General features: G+C 45.8%; 1 protein-coding gene across 3 annotated transcripts in view; it reads left to right on the top strand.

Moving 5' to 3' along the window:
- LOC140697099 (kalirin-like) overlaps nt 1–13,380 on the top strand; it is a 112,698-nt gene that overhangs the window by 62,981 nt on the left and 36,337 nt on the right. For 2 of the 3 annotated variants that reach the window (XM_072963939.1, XM_072963943.1), the window contains 4 exons: nt 266–451; nt 822–993; nt 4,558–4,796; nt 7,372–7,629. In XM_072963939.1, coding sequence (XP_072820040.1) covers nt 266–451; nt 822–993; nt 4,558–4,796; nt 7,372–7,629 — 855 coding nt within the window. Of the gene's footprint in view, nt 1–265; nt 452–821; nt 994–4,557; nt 4,797–7,371; nt 7,630–11,184; nt 11,309–12,411; nt 12,472–13,380 lie in introns of those variants that run through there. The other variant, XM_072963940.1, reaches the window with a different exon arrangement.

The raw sequence follows: 13,380 nt of genomic DNA, 5'->3' as shown, positions 1-13,380 counted from the left end.
TTCCTTCTGGCATCTTCCTGGAGTTGCTTCTTAGTGGTTCCATCACCTTCTTTCCCTTCCCTCCAGGGCCCTGTGTGAACAGGAAGGTGGCCACAGTCTGCCCTAGATGACTGGGTGGGTCCTGATTCAGTCTCTTACTAGAACTTGAGGCTTTCGCTGTGAGGTCTGTTGTCCATGTCCCCAGAGGGGGAGGTTCTGCAACCCAGAGAGCTGTGGTGGTCTCCCCATTTTTCACTTAATTCACCCTGGCCCTCCTTTCCATCAGGGCACCTTGACCGCTCAGGGCAAGCTGCTCCAGCAGGACACCTTCTATGTGATTGAGCTGGACGCGGGCATGCCGTCCCGGACCAAGGAGAGGCGTGTGTTCCTCTTTGAGCAAATTGTCATCTTCAGTGAACTGCTCAGGAAGGGGTCCCTCACCCCGGGCTACATGTTCAAAAGGAGCATCAAGGTGAGGATCCCAGTGGGGGTGAGCAGGGGCATGGAGGAGCCACACTGGGGGAGCCACTTCCCCAGGACAGAGGCACTGGCATCATGAGTGAGGATCCAGAACATTGAAGATCTTTCTGCCTAGTGACCTCCGGGCTTGGAGGTTGAATATCTGTGAGAAGGGTCAGGCTGAGTGCCAGCCTCTAACATGATCCTGCAGGTTCTCCAAGAGCGTATCATTCACTCAAAGAAACCAAAGTGTTTAAGCTATTAGATCCAGAGCGAATTTTTGGAAACATGTCCTGAAATAAAAACTTGGAGGAACTGTAATATGTTGTTGATTTTTTTTGAATCACTTAGATATAAAAAAGAAGCAACTTGGTTTCTTCCAGATGAATTACTTGGTCCTGGAGGAGAACGTGGACAATGACCCTTGCAAGTTTGCACTCATGAACAGGGAGACTTCAGAGAGGGTCATTCTGCAAGCCGCCAATGCTGACATCCAGCAGGCCTGGGTGCAGGACATCAACCAAGTCTTAGAAACACAGCGAGACTTCTTAAATGGTGGGTACTGGGCCTGGCTTCTAGCCAAGCTATTTCAGGGCACCCCACACCTCTGAGCCTCCTTGGGTCTGGGCTCACAGTAAGTTCTGAGCCCCGATCACGTTTATGTGATCTGAAAGCTCGGTAGCTTTCAGGAACACTTTTGTTTAGAAATTTTCTGAACCTGAATATGCAAGTGGACAGACGGGGCATGATAAAGAAATCCATCTTTTCAGAAGAAAGGGTGATCTTTTGTAGCCTCGACATAGGGGATGTGCCTTGTGGCCTCCACTATCGGCTGGTAATAACTGGGGCAAAAGTCTGTAATGGGCACACCCTCTTTGTCTCGGGGGCCAGCTATCAATGATGTATATTTTTCCATTTGGTAACTAATGGCTGGTAATCTCCTAGGTTGTCTAGTGTTATCTAGAGATAACTAGGGGTCTGGCAGATCAGCTCAAATCCTTTTTTCTCCCAACAGATAGGATTGCTAACTCTCAATTTCACTAATACCTTGAAACTTCCCAGAACAAATTGACGGTTACAGAGATAGGGATGAACTCTGTGGACCTGCAGGAGCACTGTATGGCCATACGTGCTCACACGTTGGCACGCATGTGTCCACCCGTGGGTGGGTCACTTCTTGTTATCTAGAATCTGGATTCTCTCAAATGATGCAGATAGAGCACTTGCTGGGTGTCTGGCACAAAACTGAATGCTGTGGGGAAAGATTAAAGGTGACACACTCATTGGGGACATTGGGCAGGTAGCGGAGTTTCTCTGGGCTTCAGTTGGCTCTTTTGTGAAAAGGAGAAACGATCTACTCTGCCCCCGGCGGGCAGGTGCCATGGAGTTGCAGCAGCTCTGGAGACAGGAAAACAGGGCACACATCCCATAGAGAGCGTCAATCTCTGTGTAATTGTCAGTTTGTTCTGGAAACTTTTAAGGTTATTACTGAAATTGAGAGTTCGCAATCACCTCTGTTGGGAGCAAAGGGGGATTTGAGCTGATCTGCCAAACCCCCAGTTATCTCCAGATAACACTAGACAACCTGGAAGATGACCAGGTATCAATGTGGGCCACGGTGAGGGACCTAACACGTTGTGTTTATTTTAAAGCAAATAAAAAGAGATTGTGTAACAGGATGCCTTGACTTTTTAAGATAGAACATGAGACTTCAAAGCCATTACACACTTAATGGAGAGTATTTTGGGACCATTCCCTGATCTCCCAACTGTAAAACAGTTTGGTGAAAAAAACTAAACCAAGTAATCTCTAGGGTTCTTTCTCATTCTAAACTGTCTAAAATTAACCACCAGTCAGGCCCTGAGGGATTGTAATGAAAGTTGTATATAGTTTACACTTTCTGAGTATACGACTTTTGAATTAACAGTTGGGTGGATAAAGTAATTTTAAGCAAAAATATGTGCATATAAAATATATTCACTAAAATGCATCCTATTAGTTAGGAATTTCTGATAGATTCTAAGCTGGAATGAGGTTTTTAAAAGTTCATTAATTCAGAACAAAGGAAAAATACGGTAGGACAATAAACCAAAACCAGAAACAATTAATGGCTAATGGAAGTGAGGAAAATAATGGCTCCCATGTACTGAGTCCTTTCTCTGGGGGAGGCACGATGCTAATCATTTCACATGTGTTATCACACTTAGTCCTCACATCAACCTGGGAAGCTAAATACTATCATCCTGTATTTTTCAAATGAGGAAAAGGAGAATCAGGGAAGTTAATAAACTTGTCCAAAGTTGCAAAAATAGTGGTTGATAGAACAAGGGCTTGAACCCAGAACTGGATGACTTGAAATTAGACTCTTACCCACAAAACTGTAGTGGTCAGGCCACTTTTGTCAATGAGACAAAGTGTGAAACAGGATCAGGTGTAAGACAGCGTGTCCATCAGCCAGATACAGACCCTGTCAGAAGATGCACGGCTTTCCTGATCCTAAGACCTAAGTTATGCAGATTGAGGTGGGTAGAAGAGGGGAGGCTCTCTGTGGTGCTTATTTTAGAAGACATGCTATTTTCAAGCACGTTAGCCCAGCCATTGCATGTAATCAGGTAATGCCCCTGTTCTATACGATGGGCATTGGTTCATCAGATCCTCTCGCTACAGCCTGCGTCACAACCCTCTGCCATCTGCTTAATACTTGGAACTGCGCTTCTTGGGCATAGTCAGTGATTCAGACTTTTTATGGTTCCAAGAGACCTTCCACCTAATAACAGTGAATTATGGAGCTATTACTGAGCTAGCATATCAGAACCTAAATATTGAATGCTCTCTGGGGAGAAAAGCTGAGGTCTGGCTGGAGCCTATCCCATACCTTGACACACTCAAAAGAAGGATGTGATGATGGACTGGGGCCAGGCTTTTACTTATAGACACATGTGCAGGCCACTGAGAGCCAACCTTTTCCTCCTGAGACCTCAAATAGAAAGGAAATGTTGACCGTATCTTGAGTCCTATTGAAGTACATACCTGTTACTATAGAGATAGCCTTATAATTGAAAACTGTCTGGGTCCCAGCCATTAAACCAATTAAATATTTGCTACAGCGAACACCAGTAGAAACAGCATAATCAGGTCAGCCTTGAAGTCACTGTTGCAGAATTTGACCTGTATGGCTTTTGCCTAGCTGTACCTCTTTAGTACTCAGACCTTGGAACTTTATCTTAAACTCAGTAAAACAAAGCTCACATCTTTCCCTTCAAAGCAGCTTTTCTTCTGTCTTCTGAGTTCCATTGACCACTGTTCTCTCAGTCTCCAAACCCGAGCAGCCCTCGATTCTCGCCAGCTTTCCCATCTAGGCTGTGTCAGTGTTATCTCCCGCTGGAGTCCTGGCCACACCGCACCTGCTCCGCATTCCCACAGCTCTGCTCTGGGTCACCCAGGGCCTCTCCCCTGTTACTGTCTCATGTCTCCTAATGAGCCTCGCCGGTCCCTCCTCCCACCTGCTACAAGGTTAATGTCCTTCAGGAGCACCCTGGTGAGATCTGGTGAGAGCTCCTGGAATTCAAACATTCAAGTTCACTTAATTCAATCACTTGTCATGATCTTCAGAATTAAATCAGACTCATTAGCCTGGCTTTCTAAATCTTTTAACCATGGCACCTCCAACCTCCTTTACCTGTCTCGTCTTCCCTCCCTCTGCAGAGACCCATAGCCCTGTGCTCCAGGGAATCTGACTCCATCCTGTTCCCCAGACCTGCTTCACAGTTGCTTCCTTCCTGCGAGCCTGCATGTCAGGGCTTGAGGGCTGGCGGTTTCTGAAGCTCTTTATTACCACCTCTGCCTTTCCCTGCGTCCACCACACACACACATCCCACAGAGCCCTCTCTCCCTTCTTTTGTACAACACTTGCCCCTCACACATGGCACCATTTTGTTTGTGCATTTTCATCACTTAGACAAAACTAAGAAGAGTTCTCAGAAGAATATACATCCCTTAAAAACAAGGGCAGTATCTTCCTCACACATCTTTACTCTTGCACAAAACCTGTACCTCATAAGCGGCCAAGTCCTTGGGGGATTTCCAGAGCTTGGAGTAACAGTCTGCCTTACCCTGCAGCACTGCAGTCACCCATTGAGTACCAGCGGAAAGAAAGGAGCACAGCCGTGATGCGGTCCCAGCCTGCCAGGGCTCCCCCAGCCAGCCCTAGGCCCTACTCCTCTGCCCCTGTGGGCTCCGAGAAGCCCCCAAAGGGCTCCAGCTATAACCCGCCTCTGCCACCCCTGAAGATATCTACCTCCAATGGCAGTCCGGGGTTTGACTACCACCAGGCTGGGGACAAGTTTGAGGCCAGCAAGGTAAGTGACAGCCCAGTACTGCCACTCTCACCACCTTAAGGGCACACCCTCTGCCTACTTTAGGAAGTAGCATTTTTTTTTAAATTTATTTTTAATTGAAGTATAGTCAGTTTACAGTGTGGTGTCAGTTTCTGGTGTGCAGCGTAATGTCCGAATCATACACATACGTACATATATTCGTTTTCATATGCTTTTTCATTGTATGTTACTACAAGGTATTGAATATAGTTAGTTCCCTGTACTATACAGTATAAACTTGTTGTTTATTTTATATATAGTAGTTAGTATCTGCAAATCAACTCCCAGTTTATCCCTTCCCACCCTCTTCACTCCTGGTAACCATAAGTTTGTTTTCTGTCTGTTGAGTCTGTTTCTGTTTTGTAAATAAGTTCATTGATGTCTTTTTTTTTTTAAGATTCCATATATAAGTGATATCATATGGTATTTTTCTTTCTCTTTCTGGCTTACTTCACTTAGAATGACAATCTCCAGGTCCATCCATGTTACTGCAAATGGCATTATTTTATTCTTTTTTATGGCTGACTAGTATCCTATTGTATAAATATACCAACTTCTTTATCCGGTCATCTATCAATAGACGTTTAGGTTGTTTCTATGTCTTGTGGTATTCCATATATAGTGCTGCTGTGAACATTGTAGTGCGTGTATCTTTTCAAATTAGAGTTTCCCCTGGATATACAGGAAGTAGCATCTTTTTATGCTGATCATTTTAGCAGGAATAGCCCACTAAATTCAGACTAGTCTCGATGATTTCTCTTCCTTCTCCTGCAAATTGAACTAGTTTGACCAGTTTCCCCTACTTCAGACACTCTGTGTTAAAGGGCTATTGTCATCTGCAGAAATGCCACACAAATGGAAGGTAATATTATAGTGGCAGTTATAATGTATAGCACATCACAGCACATCCATGTGGTGCGGATCGTCTAAAAGTCACAACTCCAAGGTTTGACGTCTTGAAGAGATTGTCCTTTCTAAGAACGAGCTGCTCAAGTGAGCTCACAGTTACTCACCACCTATGGGCTGTTGCGTCCAGGGGTGGTTGTTCATCGATGTGTGAATGGGGGAAGCTAGCCTTAGATTAAACATTTATCACAGATCAGCCACAGTTCAAGCATCACCATGAGGATAGTCATCAGTGTGACTGTAGGTCCAGTCTACACAGCTGTTTTGACCCCTCAAGGTAGTTAGGAATGACAACAAATGGGAAAAGTGCTAGATCAGGAATCAGGCAAGCTGGTTTCCATTCCAGTTTCCGCAGCTCAGAACTCTGCACCTTGCCCTAGAAACTCAGCAAGTTACTTAACCTCATCAGTCCTGTTTCCTCTAGAACTCAGTGGGTCTGTAAATAAGGAACGTCTACATTTCTGACCTATATTTTCTCACTTTTATAGTTTTATAATACTATTATAATAATAATCAGTTATTATAATAATTAGTATTATTAGATGATACTAATTTTTTAAAATTAAGTATTAATGTCTAAGTTCTATTCTGTGTTAGAGTAACTATACTGACCTATTTTAGCACATCACCTGGAAATGATTTTTCATCTTAAAAATTTCCTGCTTGGCAAGTAGGGGATTAACAGATGCATGCTACCATATATAAAACAGAAAAATAACAAGGATTTACTGTATCACACAGGGAACTATATTCAATATCTTATAATAAACTAAAATGGAATTGAATTGAAAAAAAATACATATGTACATATAACTGAATCACATTGCTGTACACCTGAAACTAACTCAATATTGCAAATCAACTATGCTTCAATTTTAAAAAAAGAATTCCCTGACCTCATGAATAAGTTGAAGTCACATTAACTTACTGAAGACTTTCTGGCTCTCACCACGCTCTGTGAGGCAGCCTGGCCTCCCTGGGAGTTATAAGTCTGTCTAGAGGCAGCTTCCCTGGTGCAGAGTCGCATGAAAAGGCCATGGAGGCAGGATCCCTCATATTAATGAATACAGGGGGGCTGGAGGAGTTTTGTTCCCACAGCCATTGGGTCAGGGTGTGTGATGGCCTGGTCTTTGAATTGGGCAAATGTCTCATCATTACTCCTGTCTCAAGGAGGGTCAGAATTTAGAGTAAGACCAATGCCTTTTCAAAAGGAAGAAAAAAAAGATGTGTCAAAGAGTCTGTGTTCTTTTTATTGGCGGGTTGTGACCCCTGACCTGACCTTTGCCTGGACCTCATTCCGCCCCGGTGCTTACATATCCACGCACCTGTGCCACAGTCTTCATTCCACCAGCTGGAGGGTACGGCCAGGAAGGTGCACGCTCAGGAGGAACTTCTAGCTTCCTGCCTTCACCCCAGGCTGGGCAGTATCTCTACCTTTTCATCCTTAATTACAATATTATATGAGACACTGCTATCCAACATGTTTTCAGAGCCCGTCTCTGAATATGATTTCATTACTCAAGACAATCTTCTGCCCACTGTTCACCATGCTAGTGGGAGGGCTGGCTTTCAGCCCCATAGTAGGATGCAAAGCAAGCCCTTGTGAACCAGCCTTCTTGTATGTGTCCCTCGCACCGTTGTCTGCTGGCAGAGCGATCTGGGAGGCTGCAATGGGGCCTCGTCCATGGCCGTGATCAAAGACTACTATGCACTGAAGGAGAATGAAATCTGTGTGAGGCAAGGTGAGGTGGTCCAGGTCCTCGCCGTCAACCAGCAGAACATGTGCCTGGTGTTCCAGCCTGCCAGAGACCATTCCCCCGCGGCCGAGGGCTGGGTCCCGGGCAGCATCCTGGCGCCCCTCACCAAAGCCGCAGCAGCCGTGGAAAATAGTGACGGGAGCATCAAGTAAGTGCCTCGTTGGCTTCCCCGGGAGAGGAGTGAATGTGGATTTAAAAAAATTCAAAACAAAGAACACAAAAATGCAAACACACGGTAGGGAATTACTGCTGCTTACTCTCGACAGCGCCTCGGGGACCGCTGTCTGAGCGCTGGAACCGCGCGCAGCATGGGGCCTCCAGCCGGGACGGTTCCGAGTGTTCTTGGTGGTGGTGGTAGTGGCGGTGGTTTTTCTTTCCTTTTCATTTGTAATTTTCTGTTTATTTTTTTTCTTTTCTCCCCACCCTCATTAAGAAAAGAACCCTACTGAAAACCTAGGTGACAAAAGGCATGCCTCCTGTTCTTCATTTGACTCACCACAGGATTCACTGGACTGGACTTCTATTTATATTGTATTAAGTAACTGATATATATATATTTTTTTTTTGATTGACACCAAAAAAAGACCTTAGCACAAATGCCAGACCTGTACAGGTCAGAGGCCTGCTGCTTCTCCCGGAAGAGAGGGACTTTTTGGTTGTCTGTGGCAATTCCTCTGTACAGATTGTAACTTTTTTTTTTTAATTTTCCCCCTCCCCTGTCACTTTAATATATGTTCATGGTAATTTGTAAGATATTTCTTTTCCTTATTTTGGTTGCAAAGACCCTTCCATACACATTCCTGTATAAAGTATTTTGCACTATTTAAAGAGACCCATATGGATGAAGTCAGGCTGTGCAATATAGTGAGAGTCACAATGGTCAACATTGTACTTGTAATGTACCTAAGAATTTTAAATGTACTATTTTAAATATGTAAAATAAATTTTCACCATGAGCATGTTTTAATGAGGTTCAAGACTAGTGGACCCTTTTTCCCCATTTCACTATTCTGGGGCTTTGCATTCTGTACAAATGATTCTTCTTCTTCTTCTTCTTTTTTTTTTTTTTTTTTTTTTTTTTTTTGCTTCTTTGTGTTTTAGGAGTTGGTTGAATGCATTGGCAGTTTTTTCCTTCACAAAAAGTGCCTTTATCGCTAAAGTTCCCACCCTAGCCCTCCCTTGTAAACAGCCCCCATGGATTCTATCTAACCTCTGAGAGGAGGGAGGATGCAGAGCGGATGCCGTCCAACTGGGCGACCCGGAGGCTGATGTACATTAATGATGGGGGTAGGAGGTGGGGTTTTGGCTTGCAGCCCACACTGCTCTCCCTGCGCGTGGTCCCCGTGGCTGGGGTGAAGGAGCTCCCGTAGACACCTGGGCAGCAGCACCAACACCCCTGCACTTCCTCGGCGCTATCTCTGGCTCGGGCAGGAGGCTGCTGACCTCACCCTGGCCTGTCTAGGTCACCACAGGCCCAGTTGGAAATCAGTAGTGGCCGCAACAGGGCAATAGGCCCCAATCACTTTATCCTAAAGACCCTTGGTTTCAGTACCTTTCACAAAGCCTTGCGAACTAAGGCCCTTAAAGCATTGAGGTTCTTATTAATCAATGTCTTCCAGAGCTAACCCTTGTAATGCATTGTGATCTGATTACCCGAGCACTCAGCACGTCTCCCCTCCTCACCTTTGCATCTTCTGGTCCCTTTTTCACACCTACCATAGAAGGGGCCGTAGAAGGGGTGTCAGTCTGGGTGAGAGGGAGCAGCTTTAGATACCAGTTCCTTGGCTCCTTGTTAGCTGCTCTTGCATGAGGTGGGGGTGGAGCAGAGCAATGGGCTGCAAGTGGCTGTCACTGTTTATCAGTGAAGGACACTCACCACACCCCAGGGCCTGCTCTGACCACCAGGGTCGAGTTGGTTGTGATGCCTACGGGATAAATGTCATTGCAAGCCTGTTTCCACATCAGTCCCTGGGCTTGTGGCCAAGAAATGGAAGCTCCCAAAACCATGATGAAATGTTCTTCTGGGAAGAAGAATATGAAATTGAGTGGGTCCTGCCGCTTGTACTATTGAGTCTCCCTTCAGAATGTTACTTGTAACATTTCTGGTTTCTCACCAAGCATACTGAATGACCCCCAGGGCTGCGATAAGCACAGGAACCTATCTCCATACTCAAGTACACACAAACTGTGCTGGCAGCCCTGGGAGTCTTTTCAGCAGGGACCTCCCTGACTCAAGATGTTCTCAGAATGAGCCAGGGACATGGCTTTGGGGGTCAAGACATGGGGTGAAGTCTGAAGTTAATGGTGATGTTGTCGAAAGTTAGTTTCCATGACTGGCTCTCACTCAGAAACAATGCTTGAAGCGAGGAGCTGGTAGGCAGGGGACCTTAGGGAACCTGCCTGTTTAGGAACTACAAGAGAAGGTCTGGCCAACAGATTCTTTCTTGCTCTTGAAGGAGCCTACTTTCCAAAAAAATTTGAGGACATGTCTACTATTGCTTTTTCCTACTCAGAAGAAGTTGACTGTGAAACATGTCTTAGTGATAAGTATTTTGAGAACACTTCCCGCAGGCATCCTAAAATCCTGACTAGATTGTGGAGTTCCGTGGAGGAGATGCTACACATTTTGGAGCATCTTCCTTCCTCCTCAATCGCATAGGCCTCCTTCTCCCCTCTCTCCCTTAATGAAGGCTCTTTTCATTGAGCCATGTCTGCACAGGCCTAAATTTGACAAGGAGACACTGCAGGAAAGCCAACCTCACTTATTCTAGACATGGTAGAACTTCATCCGGACTCTGTGACCTGAAGTTGATGATGCCTGCCCAGGGTCCCTGATGCTGTTTGTGACTTGGCTTTTGGTGTCTTTGTCTTTGAGCCCTGCTCTGAGCCTCTCTTTATGGGTCTGTGAGGAAATAGCTCCCAACCCCCTCATGAGAAGAAAGAAGTTAGGTTAGTGTGAAAGGGCATTGCTGCCCTCACTTCCCTGAGAGCACGTGTTGGGTCTTCTCCCAACAGGAAAATTCTAGGACCTCTTAGGGGTTGACAGAGCCCTGTACTCACAAACATGGAGTGATGTGGAGAACATAGGCCGAGAAACCCTTCGTCCTAAACTACGCTGATAGATGAGTAGTGCTCACCTGTTTGTTAAGTAAAAGGCCCTAAAATCTCCTGTCTACACTGTGGTGTTTGGGAGTGGCCACAGCCCAAATACAAACAGTGAGATGGAAACTTCAGCATCACCCTTTGGGGTCTTTCTATCTGATCCTGGAAAAGTACTGTAGAATATACTTCCCTTATCTTTCCTGTTTTATCCTCCACTCCACCCCTGCCCCACCCCTTGAATCCTCTCCCATCCACCACACCCTTCAGGAAGGGAATTCCCAAGTCCTATAATAAGGCCTCATCAGTATGATATAAAAACTTCCCCAGTAGAGTTTAATAAGTCAGTAGTCATACTTCCCTGAAATGCTACAACCAACCTTGCACATCTATCAGGAGGGGTCAAAGTTCATCCTCACTCACTTCCTGTTGGAGGTGATACCTGCTGCCAGCCACCGCAGGAGCTGGTGTGCAGATCTGGGGCCTCTGAAGCCAGGGCTTGACCAGAGCACTTCACCTACTGACTCACCCAAAGGGTGGCCAGCCCACCCACCGCCTCAGTCTGCCCTGACCTGCCATTTTGATTGGTGCATTTTTTGGTACAACAGGAAGTCATGTTCATGGCATACTCTACGCATGAGAAAGCGGGCGGAAGTGGAGAACACGGGTAAAAATGAAGCCACAGGGCCTCGTAAACCCAAGGATATTCTGGGCAACAAAGTCTCTGTTAAAGTGAGTAAGGTATTCCGGAGCTGTGTCCCACCTCTCATCCACTCCCACCCTGCAGCATCCTCCCGAGGCAGTGCGGGTGGATGGGGACCAGAGGGGAAGTAGTTTAGTAGGATTTTGCATGCGAGATCAATTTTTTTTTTTATTTTTTATTTCTCCTGGCAACTTCGATTCAAATAAGTAAGTATCACTTTTTTTCTTTTATACCTTTCTCTGTGTACTATGCAGATGTTTTATAGCAAAATTATCTGCAGTATTATTCTGTTAGAAATGCAAGATGCTTGATTCATACTAAAGTTCCCCAGGCCACCCATTCAGTACCGTAGGTTTGAAAATACATGCAGGGTAAAGAGATTAGGATGCTTTCCAAACCTCCAACCCTTTGAAGTCTGAGGTTTGGAATATAAGGGCTACTGTGTCCTTGGTAAAGTTTCATTTCTTTTCCCCAGTATTCAGACGCCATCACCTTCAGGCCTCTGCACGAGCAGAGAAGAGAGGCACATTGATGAAGCCCAAGTCAGTGCTTTGTAATAATCCAACAATTACCATGAACTCACTGATTCTAAGTTTGGGCAGACCCTGGAAGTCCCTGTAGAGATGATATGTTCTGTTTTCTCTACTTTGGGCCCTCAGAAAAGATCTGCCTCTGGACAGTGGAAATTGGACTGCTGCTGTTTAATATTATTACACTGTGTGATTATCTCCCTGAGTCTTATTTCCCTTCCTCGGCAAATTAAGAACAATCGAAACCCATTCTAATGTCCTGCTTGGGGAAAAGAAATTGTACTCTCTTCTTTACCCTCATCTGGGAAGTCCAGCCTCACAGAAGGCAAGTTTAAATTTGACAGCACTCAGGCTTCATTTGGTTGCTTCCATTGCTATTTCCTGTGAGATGAGCGGCTGTCCACACAGTCCCAGCCTCCTCTCCCCGAAAAGAGCATGCTGCCGCCCTCGGTGATTTGCACCCCACCTTAACAGCACCGGTATTTCTCCAGCCGATTTCCCATTGTCCATGCTTCTCTCCAGTTCTCCTCGCTCTCCAGCCGCAGCTGCCTGTGTTCTAACTGTGTTCTCTTTCTTCCCCCTTCCTCATGCTGCCCATCAAGGAGACGAACAGTTCCGAGGAGTCAGAGTGTGATGATCTTGACCCTAATACTAGCATGGAGGTAGAAGCAGCTATTGTCCTCTTTCCTACAATGATTGTCTTTTCTGGTGTCTTCTGTAACAGTGGCCTTGCTAAAGTGACCAGCCAGTCAAGGATAAATTGTGACGTGAGGGCACCTCTGGGTGTCCCAGCCCACTTAAAAACCAAGACAAAACAAAACGAAATAATTCAGTTTGATTTTGATAGAAAACTCTACCTAGATACCTTTTTCCAAGCTTCTGGTTCTCTCGAGTGCTCGCATAATATTTTCTTCTTTGGCAAATTTGGCTTCATGTAGAAAATCTCCAACTTCATAACTGGAAACACATTTCTGCATGGAGAACAGCTTGATAAAGAGTGGTTGGTTCCCAGCTAAAGATAAGAACCCATTCGTTTTAGTTTCTCTCTCCTCCCTTTTCATCTTTCTTCTTTCTTCTTTATGTTCTGCTGGGACCTAGTCCTCCCTCAAGGCTCCAGCAAAGTCATTGCTTCCGTCCAGTTTGTTGGATGACCTGGCCCCTGGGCACTGTGTGTAGCTGGCCAATAGCAAATGAGGAGCTATTGCAGCAACTCCAGAACCCGCCTTGGCCCAGCCCCCGGGGCTCCTGGGCCCGGCTGTGCCTGCCGTGAAGGGAAAGAGCCCTGGGAACAGCGTCCCCCCTGGGCCTGGCAAAGACCTCAGGAGAGTCCAGGAGGCTGGAACGCTGCCCAGGGGCCTTTCTCATACTCTAGGGTTGCAGGGATGTGGGAGCAGAACCAACACCTCCAACAACAAGAACATCGAATTAACTTCCAACTCCTTCTAGGCTGGGGACTGTTGGGAGGTGCAGAAACAGGACTCTTACATGGCTTGCCACTGAGTGACAAGCATCATCAATTTACAAGCCCTAGAGAATTGGAGCAAACGTGGAGCTGGCTTTCCCTGTCATTT

The sequence above is a fragment of the Vicugna pacos genome, chromosome 1 (genome assembly GCF_048564905.1).
Source record: "Vicugna pacos chromosome 1, VicPac4, whole genome shotgun sequence".
NCBI classification, from domain to species: Eukaryota; Metazoa; Chordata; class Mammalia; order Artiodactyla; family Camelidae; genus Vicugna; species Vicugna pacos.
This window is presented reverse-complemented; position numbering and strand designations above follow the sequence as displayed.